At 47.5% G+C, this 25,360-nt stretch overlaps 1 protein-coding gene across 1 annotated transcript; it reads right to left on the bottom strand.

Annotated features, from left to right (window-relative positions):
* Positions 1-52: 52 nt before the first annotated feature.
* On the bottom strand, positions 53-19,254 carry RELL2 (RELT like 2). The gene is made up of 7 exons (XM_060253805.1): positions 19,210-19,254; positions 11,412-11,622; positions 9,252-9,320; positions 9,084-9,162; positions 6,820-7,008; positions 2,266-2,842; positions 53-94 (listed from the first exon to the last, which is right to left on the bottom strand). Exons 1-7 carry the CDS (start codon positions 19,237-19,239, stop codon positions 53-55), a joined length of 1,197 nt encoding a protein of 398 aa, XP_060109788.1. The 5' UTR covers positions 19,240-19,254.
* Positions 19,255-25,360: the final 6,106 nt, after the last annotated feature.

The following is a 25,360-nucleotide window of genomic DNA, read 5'->3' as shown; positions in this document are numbered from 1 at the left end:
CCACGGTCAGTCCCCGCTGGTGAGACTTGACAGCAAGAGCGTGGCACTTACGTCACACAGATACTCCTGGGTCTTGCACCGTCAAGCTCTGCTCCTGGGGGAATACGGATGAGAAAGAGAAGCAGAGAAAAGATCGCATTGGCAGTTGTCATGAAAAGGAGGCCCTGAACAGATATGCTCCAAGAATGAGAGAGGGCATCCTAAGTTTGAGTCCAGTGGCACCCCTAAGACCAACCAAGTTTAATTCTAGGTATAAGCTTTCGTGTGCATGCACAGTTATATCCAGAATTAAACTTGGTTGGTCTCAGAGGTGCCACTGAACTCAACCTTTGTTTTATTGCTTCAGACCATCACAGCGACCCATCTGAATCTATCTTCATAGAGGGCATCCTAGTCACTCTGCCAGGACCTCCACCTCCTTAGGACTGGATGGGCTACAAGGAAGCTGCTGCGAGATCTTTTGCTTTGCTAACTTACTGGGGTGGTAGGTGGTATGCTGCCCAGAGGGGAAGAAGGATGTGCTGCGACAGAATGGTGAGGCACCAGTGCTGGAAGAGAAAATGTGTTCATCATCTTTGTTTTTCCTAAGCTCTAGGAAGCCTTGAAAAGGCTTGATAATCAGGAGTTAATTAGTTCCCTCCCCTCTGCTGTGGCATTATGAGGCAGATAAGGGCTTAGAGCGCCAAAGCAATCCGGAAATTGAGGCCAGGCAGGGTAGCTGAATGATGGGCCAATTTGCATGACAAAACTTTAAGCCATGTGGCCAGCCCTACCAGGTAGCAGGGCAAAGCTCAGCTCAAAAGATTTGGAGTAATATTAAAAAGCCCTCAAAAGGGGGAGGAGCACGAAAAAGATATTTCTGTTTCAGGCACTGAAATAACTCGGTAAATGTCCCTCACACACTAAGCGACTTCTGTCAAAGAAAGGAAGTTCAGCTGGTTTGACAAGATGAATTTGTTTTAGCTATTTCATAATATTCTGTCAGGACCAGCAAGCGATCAATTTCACACAATAATTATGTGTCAGATACTTGCGCCTTATTTTGCATAGTATACACTTATTCTTAATTTCTTTAAAGACTAAAAATGTATTTTTGCCCTCAGTTTTTGTGAGTCAGATCTCTCTTCAGCCTGCTGGAACACATTTTTGTTACTCTTTAAGAGGCCACTGGACACCTGTTGAATTTTACCACAACAAACTAACACGGCTACTTCTCTTTTTAATTTCTGCCATTTCAGATATAGACTTTATACATCTAACACACACACTTCTTTAGCCATCTAGTAACACAATTGTTGTGATTCCTAAGATGGTGGTGTGATCCTCTGATGCTGAATGGCACCTTGTAGATTTGAACAACTTTTAGACAAACTTCCTTCTGAAAAGTGCTTCCTCTGTCCTTTTGACCTTCATTGAATTCTTTCTCATACTTTATCCCAATGACTAATGCATAGTCCTGCCTGCCAGCCTTCAGTTCAACTTGCTATCTTTTAACATCCCTACTGCCTGCAATCTGTTTTGGGTATTCCCTTTTCAGTTGTATCCTTATATGTTTGTACTTTTGGAGGTGGGGTATATTGTATTTCTTTTATATGTGCATGTTAGTGTGTGTGTGAACACGCGCCTGGAAGTCATGTCGACCTCTGGTGACTGACCCCTATCAAGGGTCTGGAGGATATTCAGAGAGGTGGCTGAAACTCTCTGCTGGTATTCCAAGGAGGTCTCCCATCCAAGTACTTGCCAGAGTTGGCCCTGCTTACCTTCCAGTATCTAACTAGATTGGGCTTGCCTGGGCTATCCAGGTCAGGACATGTTTGTACATTCAAGAAATTTAACATCTCTGACATTTGATACTGGGGAATCTATGATCTTATCATAACCCTAATATTCTTCTCTGACTTCTCTGCTCTGGCAAATCCCTGCACTTTTATCTCTTCCTGCTTTTCTTTCCCTCCTTTTTTTTATTAAACCTTGCTAATTATCTGTAGTTAACTTTGCTCTCAGAGTTCATTTCCCAACAGACACTAGTAATTATCCAATGACTGTTTATCTTCTTCTCCCCCTCTCAAGAGAACTTGCGAGATAAAATCCATGGCTCATTCAGTGGCATCTAAACTCTGGGTGGATTTGAACAAGCTGTTTGGATTGATACCAGACCAATACTCAGTGAATCAGTGTTTTCTACTTTTCATGTGTATTACTCCAAAATCAAGTGCAAAGAAAGAAAAATGAGAACTAAGAACAAGAGAATATAATAGTATCTACCTGTTGTTGTATGTTTAGTATTCTATTGACCTCATTTCCAGATAGATCTAGACTAGATCTTCCTCGAAGAACTTTACTCCTTTCATTTCCTGATATGTCTTTAGATGCCCTTTGAACACCCACATTCTCAGAAGAATGAGCTTTCTTAGCCAGCTTCTCCATCTTGTCCAGGTCTTCTGAGACAAACAGCTCTGCAGGACACAAAAACTTTTGGTCACATGTGTTGCTTGTGGCAGTACCTAGGAGGTCTACCTCTTGCAGTGAGCCTGACTTAGGGTGTTTTTTCCTCTCCAGTCCATTCTTGGGAACATCTAAATTGATTGCTGGATTCAAGAGATTCTTTCCTTGAGTGGACTCATCTTTACAGGCTTCCTTTGGTTCTCTGTCACTCTGAGCACCTGCAGCCTCCTGGAATCCTCCATCCTGAAGATGATCCATGGGAACTATTCCGTTCAGAGACCCCTCCCGAGTCTCATGGTCTAAATCACCAGAGCCAAGATCTTGCTTGCTATCAGGAAGGGTCTCTTCCTTTGATTCATGGGAAGCAGGTTTCTTCCCAATATGGGTGACATGGAATCTAGGATGAAAAAAATAAAAGCCAGAACAATCTACAGGTCATCCTATAAGGACCTTCATCAATTAGGGTTGCTAGTCTCCTGAGAATCAGATGCACAAGCAACCTAGAGACCCATCTACGCAGTCCACTTTCCCCGGGTACGCCCCTTGGCTTGGGTCAACAGATATGGTCTGAGAATTCTGTGCTTCCTGGGTATGTTTGCACCCAGTTCAGATCAGAGATGGGCTTTAAGCCCCCGGCTCCTGCTTCATTTTTTAAATGTAAAACACTCCCAGGGAGCTCTTTGAATAAACCTAATATGTACTGCGTATATGTTTCCACAAGATGGGAAGCAACAGCTCCCCCGGGGTCATTTCAGATCAAGAAAATGGAGTGGAGGAAGGTTTAAATCCCTTCTCTCCACATGCTACGGTTCTGATTGGAATTGGCTTCACTCCTTGGCAGTTATGAGGGGTACATTCAGGCCTTTTTTTTTTTAGCAGGAACGCACAGGAACACAGTTCCGGTTGGCTTGGTGTCAGAGGGTGTGTCCTAATATGCAAATGAGTCCCTGCTGGGTTTTTTCTACAAAAAAGCCTTGTGTGAAACAATGGTGATGTCAGGGGGTGTGGCCTAATATGCAAAGTAGTTCCTGCTGGGCTTTTTCCACAAAAAGGCCCCGGCGTACATTTATAGATTTACTTCATTCAGAACAAATCTGCCTCTGTCTCTTAGGTAAGATCAACATGATTGTACACATCCTCCTGGAGTGTCCTTTGTATGCTAATCTGAGGTGGTGTTATATTTCATTGTGTTTGCATAGTATATTACTATGACTTAGTTACATAGCTACTTGCTGACAGGGACCCAAAAAGAACTCTAGGAGTTACATTTTTTTTCTCCCTCTGTCTATTATAAATGATTAACAACAACTACTCACTGCTCAAGATCAACTTATCATAGAGTTTTTATTAGATAGAAGGAAAGGAAATGATCTGAATTGGATCTATGCCCACTTGGGGAGCATGGAACACCCAGACTGTGTCAGTCAACCCTACCCAAGGAAAGACCCAGGAAAAATGTAATAGATAGTCAGGACCATAAGAACTCAGAGATGGTGCTGGACCAAGTATTTAATTCGAAATTAAGGGAGAGGAAGATCTTGGTCACCTGCTTCTACTGACCTCCAATGAGATTGACTGTTGTCTTTTTCAGGGATTCCCTAATAGATTTATTATGCTGACTACCTTTCAGTTGCACTTCACCAGATGAGACATTAAAATACTAAGACAGGATTCAAGCTTTAGAATGGGGAGAGAAGGCCGGGACTGTGGAAAATACCTTAGTTTCCTTACCACTGCCTCCTCATCCTGAGCTTCAACTCCTACCCCTGGAGACCCTGAGAAAGGAGCCGAAAGTATAAAATATTGAGTTGAGGTGTGAGACCTGGCAATCCTGCCTGCCGTAGTTTGACCACCATTCTCATCTGGTTGGTTTCATCTTTTTTAAAAAACCAAACACTTTTATTCCATTTTCTCATAAAGTGAGCTCTGAATCATGGAAGCTTCAACTAGCATAAATCAAATTAGCCTCCAGGTTGCCACCAGACACCTATTTCATCTTCCTCAATGAGGTAAAATGACATACAGACCACCCTCCAAACAGCCATTTTCTTCAGGGGAACATATCTGTGTGGTCTTGAGATGAGCCATAATTCCAGGAGATCCCCAGACTCCACCTGCAGGTTGGCATCTTTACTAGTTCCCCAGTGTCACATCTGTCTACAAAAAGGGCACATTCATGACAGGAACTTAACTCATGTCATAGGTAAAGTCCAGAAAAGGGCAACTAGAATGATTAAAGGGTTGGAACACTTTCCCTAAGAAAGGTTAAAACGCTTGGGGCTCTTTAGCTTGGAGAAACGTTGACATGACAAAAGTTTACAAGATCACACATAGGATAGGGAAGGCAGAGAAAGAAGTACTGTTCTCCCTTTCTCACAATACAAGAACTCATGGACATTCAATTAAATTGCTGAGCAGCCGGATTAGAATGGATAAAATGAAGTACTTCTTCACCCAAAGGGTGATTAACACGTGGAATTCACTGCCACAGGAGATGGTGGCAGCTGCAAGCATAGACAGCTTCAAGAGGGGATTGGATAAACATATGCAGCAGAGGTCCATCAGCGACTATTAGCCACAGCGTATTGTTGGAACTCTCTGTCTAAGGCAGTGATGCTCGGTATTCTTGGTGCTTGGGTGGGGGGGGTGCTTGGTGCAATGGGAGGGCTTCTAGTGTTCTGGCCTCACTGATGGACCTCCTGGTGGTGCTGGGGGTTTTTTGGCCACTGTGTGACACAGAGTGCTGGCCTGTTTCAACATGGCTTCTCTTATGTTCTTATGCTACAAACTTTATGGTTTAACCATAGATGTTTGGTGAATCCTGGAGCTTCATCCTGACACCATCCAGTTTTTGTTGGAAGTGACATCTGCTGGGATACCTATCCCCATCCCTAAGATTTCCCCAGAGGTGCCAAGCAGCCTTAAGTCCATCTCTGTCTTGTCTCTGTTTAATCCTCTGAGCAGTGCAGGCAAGCACATCTTGCTTAAAGAACTAGCTGGGAAGTTGGCAGACCTTGTCCTCAATAGCATCTTAAACATTTTAGTGAAGATTGAGCATTTCTGGGGCTGGTTCTCAGCAGATGCCATATAAATCCATTGCAGTCAGTGGGTCTAGAAAGGTGCGACTCTGCTTAGGACTGCAGTTTACACAGAGGGTGGTGTGATTTTACTGGGAAGACTGAATATAGCCAGATGTGGACTAGCTAGTCTAGGCCTGGCTGGCTGTTAGTTTCTAGTGCACTGTTCATTTGTTTTGCTTTTTTTTTTTGTTAAGCCATGGCTCAAACAAATCAGTGTGTGATTATGATGAATTCTGGGAAATCTGTGTTGTTCTGCTTGTGCTTTGATTTTGTTTTCAGCTGATAAATTTAGCTCAAAAACCGTTTCCAAACTACCTTCCCTTAGCACAGATGTATCAGCAGGTACAGTTCATACGTGGTGGGAGTGCCACTCACCAAGGCTAAGGCCAGATCTCTTTTCACAGCCCCTGGGCCTGTGAGGGTGCAACCTTAGGGTTGCCAAGTCCAATTCAAGAAATATCTGGGGACTTTGGGGGTGGGGCCAGGAGCAAGGCTGTGACAAGCATAATTGAACTCCAAAAGGAGTTCTGGCTCTCACATTTAAAGGGACGGCACACCTTTTCAATTCCTTCCTTCCATAGGAAATAATGAAGGATAGGGGCACCTTCTTTTGGGGCTCACAGAATTGGACCCCCTGGTCCAATCGTTTTGAAACTTGGGTATTTTGGGGAGAGGCACTAGATGTTATACTGAAAATTTGGCGCCCCTACCCCAAAAAACAGCCCCCCCCCAGAGCCCCAGATACCTGCAGATCAATTCTCCCATGATTTTCTATGGGAATAAATCTCCATAGGGAATAACAGAGTTCCCAGCAGACATTTCCCTCCCCTCCCCCCGCTTTCTGACGACCCTGAAGCGGGGGGAGGGTCTCCAAACCGGGGGATCCCCTGCCCCCACCTGGGGATTGGCAACCCTATGCAACCTTCTGGGCTACGTTTCGTTTAAGAGGCTTTCAACCATGCCAAAAAGCATTTTCATCTACTGTCTGTGATGTACAAGAGCAAGAAGGGAAGGGAAGAGAGCTGGTGTCTGAGAAGCTCCAAAATAAGGAACACAGCATGAGATTTTAAGAAAGTGACACAATTCATGTGTCAGAACATCGCAGGCCTGGAACAGAATATTCCATCCTTATAAGGGATTAAAGTGACTTTTTGTAATACTCTGCATCACCTCTTTTCCGTGAGTATTTCCATTCATGCTAAATAAGGGACAGTTCCTTTAGATAGCAAACTCAGGGTTCCATTTCCTTTCAGGTCCCTGTGAAACATTCTGTCAAGTCCCTCCCAAGAAATACCTGCCGACAGAGAAGACAGTGGTCTCTCCGGGGTGCATCTTGCTTTTGCCCTCCCTGGAACGGCTCTGGCGATGCAGTGGGTGCCTCTTCTTCTTACTGCAGAGCATGCATGGAGCTTGTGTCGAGCCCAGGTGCACTGTGTGGTGGTGGGGCACGCCCCCATCTTGGCTGTTGCGATGGGGACAGAGGCTATTGCAGGAAAGAGAGAAATAAGCCAGTCACACCCATCTGCCTAAAGGCTGAGGTCTGCATTGCCCGCCCCAGACCACTAGGTCTAAAGAGCTCTTCACAGGTCAACCTTCTAGGTCAGGGGCCCCCAACCTTTTTGAGCCGATGGCATTTTGGGCACCTTTGGAATTCTGACAAATGGCAGTAGGCACAACCCCAAAATGGCTGCTGCGGGAGGTGGAGCCAACCATAGAATGTCAGGGACTGAGGTTATGTACCACTCTAATAGTAACTTTTCAACATTTCAGGCAAAGACTCTGTTTTACCTTTTAATATGCACAGCAAATCTGAAGCCCTGTGGGCAAAAGCCCCACCTAGCTCCACCCACTTTCTACAAGCGCTTGGCGGGCACCAGGAAAGGTATTGGTGGGTGCCATTGCACCCATGGGCACCATGTTGGAGACCCCTGCTTTAGGTGGCTCACCAACTATCATGCAGAGGCAGAAGATACGAAGCATCAGCAAAACATCATTAAGGGAGGACAGTGTGGGGGACAGAAAGTTCTCCTGTGCAAGCCCCATTGATAATGGGAAATGTGCAAGAATACAGTTCAGTCCCCGTATTAATGGGAGGCATACGTATCCAAACTGGGCATCAAATGGTCTTGGTTCATCCCTATCAGCAGAGAACATCATCAGTTGTAAAAGATGGGAGCGGCCTGAGAGTTGTAGGGCGCCACCAAGATCATTCATCCCGTGCTGTTTCACATCTACATTCAACAAGATGCTTGTTCAGAGGCTGAATTTCCAAAGTCCTCAGTAAAGGGATGACAGCAAAGTTGATCTGTTCTTCCCATTGGAATTGGAAATGCTAAGCCAGAGCTTGGCATCATAGTGGGACTGGATGGGGACAGAGATAGTGAGGCTTAGTCTAGATGGAAGACTGCTGACCGGGGATGTGATCACGGACTAGGAGTTCTGCCTGTGTCAGCACTCCCCTTGAAGACTCTGCTTCGCAGCTGGCATGGGCTGCTGGGTCTCCAGGTGGAGGTGGTGGTCAGGAGTGCATTTTACCAGCTAAGGCTGATTTTCCAGTTGAAGGATCTGGCCACAGTCATGCAATGTCCTGACGATCTCCAGATGGGACAAATGCAATACTCAAGGTGGGGCTGCTTTTGACAACTTCAAAAGCTGCATGGAGCAAATTATCCCAGGACTGAAATAGCTTCAGCAGCTTTGAGCTGTGTTTTCTGGGTCCAGTTCAAAGTGAGGCTTTCAATTTTTAAAATGTTTAAACATTCTGGACCAGGCACCTAAAGGTAAAGGTAGTCCCCTGTGCAAGCACCAATCATTTTCGACTCTGGAGTAATGTTGCTTTCACAGCGTTTTCACGGCAGACTTTTTACTGGGTGGTTTGCCATTGCCTTCCCCAGTCATCTACACTTTCCCCCCAGCAAGCTGGGTACTCATTTTACTGACTTCGAAAGGATGGAAGGCTGAGTCAACCTGGAGCCGGCTACCTGAACCAGCTTCTGCTGGGATCAAACTCAGGTCGTGAGCAGAGGGCTCCGACTGCAGTACTGCAGCTTTACCACTCTGCACCACGGGGCTCTGCATCTGAAGGGCCATCTTCTATATGACCTTCATCACATAAGTTGTCTTGGGAGACTATGCAAGAGGCGTCAGAGATAACATGGTGTGTGTGTGGAGGGGGACTTGAAATGGGGGGAGAGGTTCTCAAAAGTTATAAAGGTCATAGATCTTCCTCCAAGGAAGTTGATCATCCCTCCTCCTTGGCAGGATATAGAAGTGAAAGTTGTGCTATGGGGATGGTGGGGCAGGTGAAACAGGGTCATGGGACATCTTTGCCTGACCTTTCCCCTTTCCCAGAGAAACAGCCCCTCCACCTTTTCTGTGACTCCTCTATGATAGTTGACTTCCAGCCCCCCCCCCCCTTGTCAAGAATGAGGTCCAGATGGCACATGATACTGGAGTTGTGAGATTGGCTCTCCAAGTGAATTTGGGGTTCTTCAAACTACATCCGTGAGAAGCACCAGAGATTCCCAAGAACTGCTGGCACCTTGACTATATCCTTACCTGGGCATAGCTACTGGCAAAGGTATTTGCAGCTCACGATCACCTTCCCCTAGCATCTCCTTCAGGACCTCCACGTTTGCTGTGAAGGGGAAGAAAGTCAAAAGGCATATCAAAGCAGTGCTCTCAAGTACTGGGGATTCTCAGCAATTAAAGGCAGGGTCATCCCACCTTCATTCTGAATGATACACTTCACTATCTTCTCCACTGTGTCCTCATTCATCTCCTCATCCTCATCATCTGAAATGAGAAAATGTGTGGGTAAGTAAAGGTAAGTAAAGAAACCTAAGCACTCATTGGATGACACAGCTCTCCATGGACTATCAAAAGTACCAAAGGAAAGGTGAGTGTGTGATCCCCAAAAAGAAAAGTGACTTGGGGAACTTGTGCTCTCTAGCAACTTAAGCAGGGACATGCAGGAACACAGTTCTGGCTGGGTTGGCGCCAGGGGTGTGTGGCCTAATATGCAAATGAGTTCCTGCTGGAATTTTTCTACCACAAAAGTCCTGTGTGAAACAATGGTGATGTCAGGGGGTGTGACCTAATATGCAAATGAGTTCCTGCTGGGCTTTTTCTACAAAAAAACCCAGGTGAGGACATCTGACTTCTTGTTGCATACCCATAGTTCTCATATTGCACTAAGGGGGGCATGTTAAAGGTGGGCCCCAGTCAGGCTGAAAAGGTAGCAGACCACTGTGCTAAGCCTTATTTCAGTTTTACTTCATGAGAATATCATGAAGAAAGCTAGGCTTAGAGGCTGGGCTTTGCCCAGGGTTGCTTGGCAGGAATTTGATTCTCAGTTGGCCACACGCTGACCTCAAGCTAAACTAGAAATCCACAAGATGGAAAGTTAATGCTCTCTCCCTTACACTGAGATCCCTTACACTTCTTCTCCGCAACACCTCAACCAAGATACAGGCAAAGGCAAGAACACCAGGGTGGCCATTTTAATGTCCAGCACAGACTCCAGAATATGTGATTCAGTGTATTTGATATGCTACACGCTGCCACTCTTATGGCTAAGTAATAAGCCATTAAAATGCTTCTAGTGAGCACATTCTACTAAGCTTGACAGCAGAGGTATTAATTAAGAGTTAATTAAGAAACTTTGCTAAATCCAGGAAGCAAGCCTAAGCGGGTCCACTCAGAAATAAATCCCATTTCATTCAATAGAGCTAACTCCCAGGAAAGTGTTCTTAGGATTACTGCCCCGAGCAGGTAGTTAGGTCTGAAATTTTGCACCGGCTGTTTGCCAGTTCTTAGTTCTGAGCGATCTTCCAGCTCCAACTCATTGAGTTATTTTTAACCAACATGCAAACGGCCTGCAGATATATAGGCAGAACCCTTAATCCTGGCTTTGCTTTGATACAGAAGTTCCACTCTGGGTCAATTTATCTCAAAAAACAATAAGATTTTTGTTTGTGGCTGCAATCTGGTGTGCATTTATCTGAGAATGTGTGTGTGTAAAATGGCTGTGTAAAACACCATCACATTGCATGTGACATGATGACCCCACAAGGGGCTTTCAAGGCAAATGAGAAGCAGAGGTAGTTTGCCATTGCCTTTCTCTGCAGAGTCTGCTTTGGTAGTCTCCCTTTAAAGTATTGTATAGAGCCCCGTGGTGCAGAGCATTAAAGCTACAGTACTGCAGTCCTAAGCTCTGCTCACAACCTGAGTTCGATCCCTGGCGGAAGCTGGGTTTTCAGGTAGCTGGCTCGAGGTTGACTCAGCCTTCCATCCTTCCGAGGTCGGTCAAATGAGTCCCCAGCTTGCTGGGGGGAAAGTGTAGATGACTGGGGAAGGCAATGGCAACCCACCCCGTAAAAAGTCTGCCATGAAAACATTGTGAAAGCAATGTCACCCCAGAGTCGGAAACGACTGGTGCTTGCACAGAGGACCTTTCCTTTACCTTTCCTTCAAAGTACTGACCTTGTTTAACTTCCGAGATCTGATGAGATCCAGCTAACCATGCCACCTTCCCTCCATTTACCTCAGCCCTCCAAAAATGTTAGGCTTTCTTTCTGAGTAAACATGCTTAGGATCGGCCTGTGAGAACGGAGGAGGAGGAAGCAGTGGCAACATTTGGAGATGAATCTGCCGAGCTGTCTGGCTTGAAAATGTTGAGTGTGGCCCCGTCCCAAACCCAGTGACTTCAAGCCTCATTGGACTGAGATGAGGTCTGAATACTTTGGTGGGGGGAGTCGCTGGGCTCTGCCTGTCCAAAGCTTCCCTCCTGTGACATCCAGGTGAGACCCCCCACCCACCCCTTGACTCCTGGGGCTCATGCACCGTGGAAGGAGTAGGGTTTTCTCCCAGCCCAGCAGCACTCACCGTCCAGCTGGGTCAGCGACTCCTTGTGGTCCAAGTCAAGCTCATCGCGGAAGGTACGGCAGCGATAGCCCTTCTTCTTGAGGATGTGGCAGATGAGGAATCCCACCAGGCCCATGGCGAAGAAGACCAGCACCATCAGGAAGGGCATCGAGAGGCTGTGCTGGCCCTTCTCCTCGCCATCCTGGGTGCCGTTCTGCTCGGACATTCGGACCTAGGAGGGAGACGAGACTCAGAGTCCCTCCGGCTGCCCCCAGGCTTGGTGTCTGTGCCCTTAGATCACTTGCCCTCCCCCAAGATCCTCCGGCAGGCGAGTTTCAACGCTGTGACCTCAACTTTAGCTGGGAAGGGCACTTCCACCCCTGGAGCATTTCTCCAGGCTGCCAATTGAAAAGGAGCAAATCGTCTCCCCTCCACTGGACACCCCACCCCCTTCCAACCATGCTACCCCTGAGACTGCAGAAGGGGCGCTCGGAGGAGAGAGGCACTGCCCCTCCACTGCTCTCTCCCCCTCCCTTCTCCTCCATAGGGCTCCCAAGGACACCGGCAGGCTGCTGCCTCTGCACCCCTTAGGGATGCCGGCCTCCAAATGGGAGCTAGTAGGGATATCCCCCAGGATTACAGCTAATCTCCGGACTGCAAAGGTCAGTTCCCCTGGAGAAAATGGATGCTTTGGAGGATAGGCTCCTGGGCACTGCCTGTGTCCTTCTCAGGCTCCATCTCCAAATCTCCACGAGTTTCACATCCTACATCTGTGGACTCTGCCCCCTCATCTCCAGCCGGTGGGAAGGGGGGAGGTGGAACGTGCAACCTTACTACCACTACCCTTTCGTTCTCCGGGCTGGCTAGCGCTCCCCTACCTGGCCTGGCTCTCCCCCCTCCCCGTTCGGGGCTGGAGGACTCCCAAGGACACCGCCGGTCCCGCGCCTGCAGTCCTGCCTCTGCGGCACCGCTCCGCTTCCGGAGGGGGGGGGGCTTCTGTCCCTGCCCCGCAAGCACCTTTATCCCCCCCCAACCCCCCGCAGCTCACCTGCTGCAAGAAATCCTGGAGACAGGGATGCTCCCGTCCGACCCCCAAAGTCCCGGCTCAGTTGCAGCACCCCCAGCCCCAAAGCAGCGCAGGGCAGGGCGATGTCCCTTCTTTTCCCCAGCTGGGGGGCCAGCCAGCCCACCGTGCCCGGCCTCGGCACCCGCTCGCCGGCCCCGTTCCCCGCATGCCTGCCCCGCCGGCTACCTGGCGTCTCCTCCTCTCGGCCGCGCCGTCCTCGTCACCTTCGCCTGTCTCCTAGCAACCCGGCATCCCCTGCTGCCAGGTACCACTCTGAGCATCCTTCGCCGCCTCTGCCGCTGGCGGGCCTTCCGCGGAGCCAGCGGGAAGCGTCAAGCCAGCCAGCCCGTCCCAGCCATCCTGGCCTGGGGGCTACAACAGGAGCAGCCGCCCTTTGCCGACGCCCCCTGGGCCCCGGAGACTCCTTTTCGCGCTCAGGCAGGAACCTGCAGGAGCTCCTCCGCGGCGGAGAGGGCAGCAGCCAGGCGGGTTTCTCCTGGGCCCCTTTCTCCCGAAGCCACAGAGCTCCGCCGCGCTAAGAAAGCAAGCGGAGAAAGTTTGGAGGAGCGCTTGCTGCTGAGCCTCTGGAGGGCTTCCTGCCTTGTCTCGGGGGCCCAAGAGCCCGAGGGTTTGCTGACCCGCAGCAGAAACCTGCGTCTGGCCAGACCTCCAGGTTGCGACTGGCAATACGCTAAGAAAGTTAGTAGGCCAGGGAGAAGGGTGCAGCAACCCAGCAGGGCTGGATTAGCACTGGCCTATGGGCCCCCACACCTTTAGGGGCCCCGGGCTGGCTCCCTCTCCCCCATTTCCCACCCCCCTACTTGCAGCTCTCCCAGCCCGCATTCACAGCCACCAACTGAGGCACTCTTTGCTCAGTTTGCCTGGTGTGGCTGCTGCTGGTGTCCTCGCCAAGTTTGCCTCTCTCTGCCTCTCCCCCGCAGCTTTGTGAAAGGGGCTTTTGAGGAGGTGCCTGCGGGCCGCAGCAAGAGTCACAGGCAGCGGGGCAGGTAGAGATAATTTGCGAGGGGACCCAGGAGATCTTGACTGCCTAGATGCCTCCACAGGGTTTAATCCAGCACTGCAACCCAAATACAGACCGTTTTCGCACACAGTTTACCTCGCAGTCACAATCCTGTTCCCTCCGCAGCGTCTGTCAGATTTCCCACCATCTGCGCCGGAGTTAGAGGAAGTCAGACGCTGCGGAGGGAACAGGATTGTGACTGCGAGGTGAGCTGTGTGCAAAAACGGTTACAGATTTGACATCTCAGACAATAAGAACATAAGAGAAGCCATGTTGGATCATGCCAATGGCCCATCCAGTCCAACACTCTGTATCATACAGTGGCCAAAATTTATATATACACACACACACACACATACACACACACACTGTGGCTAATAGCCACTGATGGACCTCTGCTCCATATTTTTATCTAACCCCCTCTTGAAGCTGGCTATGCTTGTAGCTGCCACCACCTCCTGTGGCAGTGAATTCCACATGTTAATCACCCTTTTTATTTTTATTTATTTATTTATTTATTTATTTAGAATTTATATCCCGCCCTTCCCACGGGTGGCTCAGGGCGGCTTCCAACAATAGATCCAGCATAAAATTAAGCAATATTTAAACATATAAGGGAATAAACATTTAAAACAGATAAAACAGATAAAACCATAATATTAATAAATATTTGAAATATATATAAAAGAAATCTGGCAAGTTGCATTGAGTTCTCAAGTTAGGTATAGGCTAGCCGGAAGAGGGTCGTCTTACAGGCCCTGCGGAACTGAACAAGGTCCCGCAGGGCCCTCACCTCTTCCGGCAACTGATTCCACCATGTAGGGGCCATAACAGAGAAAGCCCTTTCTCTGGTGGATTTCAAGCGGGCTTCTTTCGGCCCAGGGACAGTAAGGAGTACCTCCTTTTATCCACTCCAACCCGACTGCTCAGCAATTTCATTGAATGCCCTCGAGTTCTTGTATTGTGAGAAAGGGAGAAAAGTACTTCTTTCTCTACCTTCTCCATCCCATGCATAATCTTGTAAACTTCTATCATGTCACCCCACAGTCGACGTTTCTCCAATGCTGCGTTAGATTTCCTGGAATAACGGTGACCAGACTGCCTGACTTCTTTTTAAGACTGGGGGTTGAGCGGCTGAATTGCGCTCTGGAAGAGGAGGGTCGAATGCTCATCACTGAGGTGCTTCCCCACATGCAAGCATCACCTGTTCTTAGCCAGGTAGAAAAAAAAACCCAGATACAATATGCATATTTATCACCTTCTCCCATGCAGTATATCATCAATCCCCAGTGTGGTGCCCATGGGCACCATGCTGCCCTCCAACAGTTTTTAGAAAGTGGGCAAAGCCATATGGGCCTTTTCCCCTGCAAGGTTCCTGATTGGACCTGCAGATTTTTAAAGATGTTGTTTTGGCTGCAGCTATCTCCACAGCACAAGGGTCTTCACTGTGTGACTGAAGATAAGCAGCTGTGGTTATTTTGTGGCCAGCTTCATCTCCCTACAGCAGACATTTCCCGGCAGCCGTTTCGTAGCTATGCCCACCATGCTATGTCAGAATGCCAAAGGTGCCCTCAGGTTGCAGACCTCTACACTATACTTTGATGGCACAGTGAACCTTTAGAAAGGGCAAAGCTCCTGTGAATATCATTGGTTTAGATGCTGTGATGTCACAGAGGAACTGGGAAGTCTTGGGCTAGGCAGTTGAGAGCGAACAGACCAGTGAATGCTTAGAATTAACGGATCCAACGGTGGATGTTTTTGTTAAACAAATCCTTTAAAAAATGCCTGTAAATGTTAGCATGAATCATGGGTTTGTGATTATCTGGCGTATGACAAGTGACATACAGGCAAAAAATGCCTCTTGCAAGGCAGTTCCTTCTCAAAATGAAAATCCGTCTGATGGGCCTTTCCCCAGGGTGTCTGCTGAACAGGAGAAGCCGCAAGTGGAACTGCTTGTTTTTAAATAAGGGGCTTATCTGCTCTGTACAAGGAGCTGAGGGCGGTGATTATGGTAATAGCTGAGTGGGATGCTTTAAGTGAACCCCTACGCATGGAATGGGAATCTGTGCAAAAGCAAGCACCAGGCAGGCACCCCTTGGAGAGTGCATTCTTACTGAAGCGTAAAAGGAGTCTGCAATTATTGCAGAGATGGAAGAAGACGGCGGTAGCGAAACACACCTTCTCCGTTCTTTTGTGATTTTCATAGGCCACAAAATACTGTCTCCCAGGACTTCCTAACCACAAAGTATTTTGCTTCGTTTTGTCACTAATGAACAATGGCAGAGCAAATGTGGCTCTCGCCCAAGCCACCCAAGTGCTCCTATAGAGTCAGCTTGTGAGTGACAAGTTTGTCAGGAGGGTTCAGCCTGTGCGTCACATCACAAACTTCCATGACTGAGAGCTTTTCTGAATGCTCGACTTACTCCTGATTGTCTTGAAGACCAACAAAGTTTTATTCAGAATCTAAGCTTTTGTCAGGGCCGGATCTAGGGGGCAGCAAAGGGGGCACTTGCCCCGGGCACTGCCAAAGCGGGGCACCAAATTGAGTATGGAGTCCATTCTATTCTATGGGCTTATAAGATAGAATGGGCCCATAAGGGGGTGTCATTTTTTAATCCCCCCCCCTCAAAAGCTGGTTTGGTGTAGTGGTTAAGTGTGCGGACTCTTATCTGGGAGAACCGGGTTTGATTCCCCACTCCTCCACTCGCACCTGCTGGAATTACCTTGGGTCAGCCATAGCTCTGGCAGAGGTTGTCCTTGAAAGGGCAGCTGCTGTGAGAGACCTCTCCAGCCCCACCCACCTCACAGGGTGTCTGTTGTGGGGGGAGAACCGGGTTTGATTCCCCACTCCTCCACTCGCACCTGCTGGAATGGCCTTGGGTCAGCCATAGCTCTAGTAGAGAGCCAGTTTGGTGTAGTGGTTAAGTGTGCGGACTCTTATCTGGGAGAACCGGGTTTGATTCCCCACTCCTCCACTCGCACCTGCTAGCATGGCCTTGGGTCAGCCATAGCTCTGGCAGAGGTTGTCCTTGAAAGGGCAGCTGCTGTGAGAGACCTCTCCAGCCCCACCCACCTCACAGGGTGTCTGTTGTGGGGGGAGAACCGGGTTTGATTCCCCACTCCTTCACTTGCACCTGCTGGAATGGCCTCGGGTCAGCCATAGCTCTGGCAGAGGTTGTCCTTGAAAGGGCAGCTGCTGTGAGAGACCTCTCCAGCCCCACCCACCTCACAGGGTGTCTATTGTGGGGGAGGAAGGTAAAGGAGATTGTGAGCCGCTCTGAGACTCTTCGGAGTGGAGGGTGGGATATAAATCCAATATCTTCATCTACCTCACAGGGTGTCTGTTGTGGGGGAGGAAGGTAAAGGAGATTGTGAGTCACTCTGAGACTCTTCGGAGTGGAGGGCGGGATATAAATCCAATATCATCTTCTTCTTAAAAAAACATGTCAATCGGGTTCTTCTTTCGTGTGCATGCAGGCTTACATTCTGGATAAAACTTGGTTGGTCTTAAAGGTACTACCGGACTCCTACTTTGTTCTGTTGCTTTAGACCGACACTGCTGCCCACCTGGATCTACCCTGATTTTCTTGGCAGTCGTTCCACAAGCATTAGAATCTGTTTGCGCACCGCTCTTGAACAGGTCTGCTCTCCCTGTGCGTTTTCACAGGTGTGAAGTCAGTTGATTTTCTTCTGCACGTGTTGTCAATAAAGAGGATTTTCAAGGGAGGGTCATCAGGGGTGTAATCAGCGGTGACAACATAGCACCCTTTAGCACTAAAATATTGATATATTGCTGGTGTGTCATAACAATAGGCCTAGCAAGTTCTCTGGATTCCCAGTTTCCATTTTAAAAGTTTCTAGCCCAGGGGTGTCGAACTCATTTGCTACGAGGGCTGAATCTGACATAAATGAGACTTCGTCAGGTTGGGTCATATGTGTCATAAAATGTAATGCCGGGTAGCAGAGAGATAAACTTTATAAAGGACACAAACAAATGCAATTAAAGATTTTTCCAAAACTTAAAAGATTCTTAAAAGATTAGCACTCTTGCAATATTTTGTTTAACAGTTTCTGATAACTGACGCCTCTTGCTCTGAATTATTGCATTGAAATCTGGAGACTATTTCTGAGCTGTAACAATCTCGAGTATGCTGTTCAAACGTTGTTCAGGTGTGTGTCTGTAAGTTGCAAACCTGCTTTTCATTTGACATTCATACAATCTTATGGTCAATGCTTTGAGCCTAGGACCCAGGGGAAAACATGAAATGGCTGGGCATTGTGAGCTTTTGTACATAAGTTGCTTCATGTTCTGGTCAGCCAATGGAGAAAACAGAGGCTTTGCTCTGTAGCTCCTGTGCTATTGAGCAAGCCTGGCAAAGCAAGCTGTGATTCAAAAGAAAGCAAGAGAGAGGGGGAAGAAAACAGATGACCATGAGTTGGGCCTGATAGAAGCCCTCCAGGGGCCTGTTTGGCCCTCAGGCCACATGTTTGACACCCCTGCTCTAACCCTTTATGTCACAAGAGATATAAAGAAAAAGGCATATCTTCGTGAAAGAAGAGTATAGAAACTTCTAAAGAAAATGAAAGCTGGGAATTCACAGAACCAGCTAAGCCTATTGTTACAATGCTCCAGTGATATATCAGGATTTTAATGCCATTTAGAAAAAAGAAAGCAAAACATCATCTTCAGGGTGGAGCAGGGGAGAGGGAGTGGTTTGATCATGGAAGACCAATAATTGAAGAGTGAGCTGGAGGTAGGCAGAACAAACAGAAACATTAAAGGTTGTCCCCTGTGCAAGCACCAGTCGTTTTCGACTCTGGGGTGACGTTGCTTTCACGTTTTCACAGCAGACTTTTTACGGGGTGGTTTGCCATTGCCTTCCCCACTCATCTACACTTTCCCCCCAGCAAGCTGGGTACTAATTTTACAGACCTTGGAAGGATGGAAGGCTGAGTCAACCTGGAGCCAGCTACCTGAACCAGCTTCTGCTGGAATCGAACTCAGGTCATGAGCAGAGGGCTCTGACTGCAGTACTTTAGCTTTACCACTCTGCGCCGCGGGGCTCTGTAAATAGAAACATTACCCACTTGAAAAAAGCTGACTCAAAATCAGCTTCCCTGAACAAAGGTTCAGGGTAAAAAAGGTCAAAAAAGAACCAGGAAAAAGGGGGAGGGGGGAACTGAAGCAATAACTAAAGTCACAAAAATGCATTTGGAAATCAGGGGATAAATTGAAGCAGTAAAGGGCCAGAACTGGGGGGGGGGGGAACCATGCAGAGCCCCCCAGTGTGTTTTAAACAAAACCAACCCTGGGAAACTGCGGTGTCGGAGCGGGGAGCACTTTGAAGGGAGGCTGTTTCAACTTTTCCTTCCAACCGTATTTCTGCTCAAGGCCACTTAGGCACATGAGCCGATTTTACACTTTTTATCCAGTGTGCGTGCAAAACAAAAAAACAATTGTAGGGAAATGTTGAGCAGAAAAAACGACCAGAAATATAAAGGTTCAGAAGCTTCTGCTTTCTCGCCCCCCCTGCCTGCATTCACAGCCTGTCCACACTGCTTTTGGTGCTTGGATTTTTTAAATAAAACGTTTAGATGAAAGACACACACAACTGCCTGTCCCGTCTAGCAAAAACCTACTTGTAGGCAGTGAATAAGCAACAGGGATCTTAGCACCAAATGGGGGGAAATGCTGTGGGGGGAAATGCTGGTTTGAGAAGCGTATCGCTTACCTCTTTTCCTGACAGGGCAATTCCATCCATCAGTCCAATGATGCAGTTGCGCTTTAAGAAAGTATGGGAACTTTATCTCACTTTTGCACCTTGCTCATCTGAAATGCCCAAACTATCAGCAGCCCAAGAGAAGCAAACTATCTTGTGCAGGCCCAGAAGGAGATAGATCTAAACCCGTTGAGGTCAGGCTGTTATTTTTAAATTGAGAACTCATTTTTTTTTTTGTTCGCTTGAAATATACAAACAATGTAGAAGTTTGATTAAATCACTAAAATGCCATTCGGCTGGTAATGCCAGTGTGGCAACCATGTTCGTTTATTGCAATAAACAATAATGAATGTTAGGAAATGTAAGCTGTCTGACATAATTTTTCCAAAATTGATTTCACGTAAAGAGTGGGAGAAAATGGGAGCATCTGAGTCAGGGGAAGAAGACCTTGGCTCAGCTTCTGCTCCTCCCATTTTGGTAGGCAGCCTCCAAGTCTGGACTTGGCTGGCTGCAAGAGCCTTTGGCATGAGCAAAAAGGCAAGACCAAGAGGCCTTCTGGCCCTTAGCCTGTGGCCTTTTGCCAGCCCTTCTGGTAGAACCAGCACTAACCTGCATCATCTCCCGTATTTCCATCTGATGGTGAGGAGCTGTAGTGTTGCAGGCTTTTATCTTAATCTTGTATATGTGTAATGTAAACTCCTTTGAGTCCCCAAAGTGAGAGAAAAGTGGAAAACAAATAGGGTTGCCAGCTAGGGATGCCAGCCTCCAGGTGGGACCTGGGGATTCCCTGGAATTACAGCTTATCTAGAGAAATAAGTTCTCCTGGAGAAACAGGATGCTTCAGAGGTGGACTCTCTGGCATTGTACCCCACTGAGGGCCCTGTCCTCTCCCAAACCCCCAAATCTTCGGGAATTTCCAGACCTGGAGGTGGCAACCCTACATCCCCATCGGCCACCTATTGTCAGGGCAGATCCACCAACCCTCTTGCTAGCTCTGGGCTTGGAAATATTTGGAGATTTGAGAGGAGGAGCCTGGGGAAGGTGGGGTTTGAGGGGGAGGGGCCTCAAAAGAGTCCTATGCCACAGAGCAGGGGTGTCAAACTCATGACGGCCAGATCTGACATAAATGAGTCCTTGTTGGGGCGGGCCCTGTCAGGCCAGGCCATGTGCGTCCAGGGAACTAGGCAAAGAAAGCTATGGCTCTTTCCTTCCTTCCCCAGGCGATGGGGGGGGGAGCCTCAGCCAACAGAAGGAAGAGAAGCTTGGCTTAGTAGCTCTGCTGTGTGATTGAGAAAGCCTGGAAAAACAAGCTCTGCCTTCCCCGCTTTCTCCCCGAGGGAGGAGTCTCAGCCAGTAGAGAAAATATAGATAGATAGATGATAGATAGATAGATAGATAGATAGATAGATAGATAGATAGATAGATAGATAGATAGATAGATAGATAGATAGATAGATGATAGATAGATAAATTTTATTTATATCCCGCCCTCCCCCGCCGAAGCAGGCTCAGGGCGGCTAACAACTCAAAAGCAAACAGTACAGTAATAAAACATCGAGTTAGCATCAAAACATTAAAACATTAAAACCAATCAATACTTAATTAACAATTCTAAATCTGACAATAAATATAGGTTTTGCTCTGTAGCTCCTGTGTGATGGAACAAGCCTGGCGAAGCAAGCTGTGATGCAGAAGGAAGCAAGACCAAGGGAGAAGGAAGCAGATGACTCGTGGGCCTGATAGGAGCCCTCTGAGGACCTGATTTGGCCCCCGGGCCACATGTTTGACACCCCTGCCATAGAGTCCACTCTCCAAAGCAGCCTTTTTCTCCAAGGCAACTGATCATGGTCATTTGGAGAGCCACCGAAATAACAAGAGGCTCCAGGTGCCATCCAGAGGTTGCCAATCCTAGAAACAAATATTTAATAAATAACTGTGATCTGCCCAAATATAAGCACAATATAAGGTCTCAATGGGAGAGTCAAACAAGTCCTTTATTCCCTCCATTTGAACTCAGTGTGCTTTTTGTGCTTAATATTGTTGTTCACTGTTTTGTGATGTTTTTAAGCCCATGGCTTGTTTTAAATATTAATAAATCATCCTTTTTAACGATTTCATGGCATGGCTTTAAACAGCTTCAGACAGGTCTTTAGAAGAGCTGCCAGGTCTGTGTTGGAAAATACCTGGAGACTTTGGGGGATGGATCTGGGAGAAGGTGGGGTTTGGAAAGGGGAGGGGCCTCAGCATGGTATAATGCCATAAAGGCCACCTTTCAAAACAGCCATTTTCTCCAGCTGGAGATCAGTTGTAAAAGCGGGAGATCTCCAGGCCCCACCTGGATGTGGAGTGCAGGGAGTCAAGAGAGGAGCTGAATGTACAATTCATTTCAACCTCCCTGTAAAAAAGTCTGCCATGAAAACATCGTGAAAACAACATCACCCCAGAGTTGGAAACAACTGGTGCTTTACCTTTTAGCTCCAACAGAAGTAGCTTAAAGAAGCCTGATGTTCCACCTAGGGTTGCCAATTCCCAGGTGGGGGCAGGGGATCCCTCGGTTTGGAGGCCATCCCCCCGCTTCAGGGTCATCAGAAAGCGGGGGGGGGGGGGAGGGAAATGTCTGCCGGGAACTCTGTTATTCCCTATGGAGACTTATGCCCATAGAGAATAATGGAGAATTGATCTGCGGGTATCTGGAGGGGGTGCTGTTTTTTGAGGAAAGGTAAAGGTAGTCCCCTGTGCAAACTGGGTACTCATTTTACCAAATTTGCAGTATAGCATCCAGTGCCTCTCCCCAAAATAACCCCCAAGTTTCAAAAAGATTGGACCAGGGGGCCCAATTCTATGAGCCCCAAAAGGTGCCCCTATCCTTCATGATTTCCTGTGGAAGGAAGGCATTTTAAAAGGTGTGTGGCCCCTTTAAATGTGATGGCCAGAACTCCCTTGGACTTCAATTATGCTTGTCACACCCTTGCTCCTGGCTCCGCCCCCAATGTCTCCTGGCTCCACCCCCAAAGTCCCCAGATATTTCTTGAATTGGACTTGGCAACCCTAGTTCCACTGCTCTTGACCACTACCCCACACAGCATGTGTTAGGGATGCCATGATCCAGGCAGGACCTGGGGATTTGCCAGAATTACAGCTCATCTCCAGACTACAGAGATCAGTTCCCTGGATAAAACTGATGCCTTGGAGGGTGGACTCTGTGGCATTGGGCCCCACTGAAGTCCCTGTCCTTCCCAAGCTATATCCCCAAATCCCCAGAGGTTTCCCAGCCTCAATCTGGCAACTCTACCCCTTCCACCTGCCACCAGCAACCAAGAAGGACCTGGCAACCCTAAATGTGTTCCATCTTCTGCTGTCAGTCCTTCTGGACCCTATGTCAAGGCATCAATCACCAGCAGTGTCCTGACAGGAACAGTGAAATCCTGACTGGCACTGGCACTCCTTCAGCCTCCCCACCATCTTTGGGATTGCCACTCCCGCAGCCAGAAAGCAGTTGCCTTCCGTGACATTTTCTTCTCTCAGATTTCCAGCACCTGGCTTCCTTCTCCCAACACTACTGCTCTGTCTTTTGGAGGTCTCTCTTCCCATACACTTTGCTTCTCTGTTTGTCTTGGCTTCTTCTTTGCAAATTCTGCCACTTTTGACCCCAGCTCACCCCATCCCATGATTACCGAGCCTCTGAAACCAGTTCTGTATAATTCAATTCCTTTGCATCTCTAAAGCTATCCTTGTATTCCTTGAGCTCCAAAAAGCTTTCTGTTAGACCCTGATGAGTAATTCACCTTCATCTTCTCTGACTGTGCCCTGCCTTCTTTCACCGGTACGCCAACTTTAATGTCTTTAATTTCTCTGAACCTGCTCCGGCCCACTCACTCCATTTGATATTTTTGTTCATATCCTCCTGTCGTTGAACACCTCTGGAGGAGAACAAAATTAATCCTCTCCTCCTTGATTGCCATCTCCCTGGCTAAGCCTCTTTGATGCAACCAACTTCCAGTTTCTGGCCTTTCCCAATTCACCCTCCTCCTACATCATCTGCCCACCCCCACCCCCCCCCCCCCACTTTACTTGATGACTGATACTTTCATTTAACCCTTCCAAATGCCCACTTGATCTTGCTCTTGGTTGCATTCTCCTGTCTCTTCACTGCGTAACCATCTGTTTACCTCTGGCTTCTCCCCTACCGTATTCAACCCAATGTGTTCCCCTCTCTCACAAAAACAAACCAAAACAAGCCTTTGACCTTGCCTCTTCCCCCAACTTCCACCTACTTTCCTTGATGTGCATTGCCTCCAAATTTCTTCAGCATGGCATGCCACCACCATGCAATCTTTAATCTTTCTTCAGCTCCTCTCTTGACTCCCTGCACTCCACAGTCCTCACAAAAATCAGATGATCTCCTTGCTGCCAGTCCAGAAGGCTCTGTCCTCCTCATCGTGTCTGCCGTACATGACACAGTTGATCTCCTGCTACGTGTCTGTGGTAGTCACCTTCAACTGGATCTCTTCCAACACTTCCACAGGATGAAAGCCCTCTTCTGTCTCTGCTCATGCTACTCCGATCAAAGGTTTGCTCAATTTGTTAATTTTACTATTCTGTCATTGTACCATTTTACATTCTAAACCACTGTCTACCAGATAATTTTACTTCACTGTCATTAGTTATTAAATCTGTACCATGTTGCATTCTGGGCCACTGCCTACCAGCTATGTATGGCTATGCTCAGCTATGTATGACTTTGCTCACTGTGCTGGATTCCTCGTCTGATGAAGTGTGCTTAAGAGCACATGAAATCTTACGTTCTAAATAAAAATTGGTTGGTCTTAAAGGTGCAACTTGACTCCTGCTTTTTTCTACAGAGGCACCTCAGGTATGTCCCTTAACTTATAACAAATGTCTTTGTATTGCCTAATAAAGTGCAAATACAATTTGTATTATTATTTTATACAGGGGTTTTTTGGTAGAAAAGGCCCAGCAGGAACTCATTTGCATATTAGGCCACACCCCTGATGTCACCATTGTTTCACATAGGGCTTTTCTGTAGAAAAAGCCCAGCAGTAATTCATTTGCATATTAGGCCATACTCTGACACCAAGCCAGCCGGAACTGCGTTCTTGTGCATTCCTGCTCAAAAAAGCCCTGATTTTATAGTATCATAAGTGGTCCATGAACAAAGACCAAATGTGGAACACTAAAGACTAAGGAACAATTCCACATGTACATATACAATAATGCTATCCAGCAATATAAAATTACGTCTCAGTTAAAGACTCTAAACCAGAGGTGTCAAACATGTGGCCTGGGGGCCAAATCATGCCCCTGAGGGTTCCTATCAGGTCCCCAAGCAACTGGCTGTCTTCTGCTTCCTTCTCCCTCTCTCTTGCTTCCTTCTGTGTCTCACTTTGCTTTGCCAGACTTGCTCAATCATACAGGAACCACAGACCAAAGCCTCTGTTGTCTCCATTGGCTGAGGCTCCTCCCTTGGGGAGGAAAGCTTTGCCAGGGTCTCTCCATTGTTGGTCTTAAAGATGCCACTGGACTCAAACTTTGTTCAACTAGCTGATGCTTAGAGAAGAATTTTTTTGGGGGGGAGGGAGTTGATTGGCACTGTTTTGCTATGTTGCATACATAGTGCTATTTGGGCATTTTTGGTAGATATTTTGTGTCTTCTTCAAGCCTGTGATTGTCTGCATTCACTGAAGTGGATACTGAACCAGATCCTTTGAAAGTTAATGACCCCAGCAAGCCTATTAAACATGTTTTTCAAAATGTCTACACTCTTAAGACTTGGTCAAGTAGGTGTGTATTGACAACTGTTCACCATCTAGGCAACTACAATTAACATGAACTGGTTTCTAGTATATAATAATGTTATTGTGGCTTACTTTGCATAGTGGTTGTTTGCATAAAAAGCTATAAAACACTTTGACAAATTTGAAATGCTATTACAAAAATTTAGAAACTGCAGGGATTACACGATTAACATGGCTACCTCTGTGTTATTTTTATATGTGATTTCTCCTTCTGAATCCTGATATTTTCATTTGAGGCTCAGACCCCCCCCCCAAGAAAAATTCGGGGGGGGGCTGCTCAAGCCTCCCCCCCCCCTGCCGCCTGTGGTCAAGAAAAATTTTTTTTCACACAAGCAGGTTCAGAGACT

The sequence above is a fragment of the Heteronotia binoei genome, chromosome 14 (genome assembly GCF_032191835.1).
Source record: "Heteronotia binoei isolate CCM8104 ecotype False Entrance Well chromosome 14, APGP_CSIRO_Hbin_v1, whole genome shotgun sequence".
Lineage (NCBI taxonomy): Eukaryota > Metazoa > Chordata > Lepidosauria > Squamata > Gekkonidae > Heteronotia > Heteronotia binoei.
This window is presented reverse-complemented; position numbering and strand designations above follow the sequence as displayed.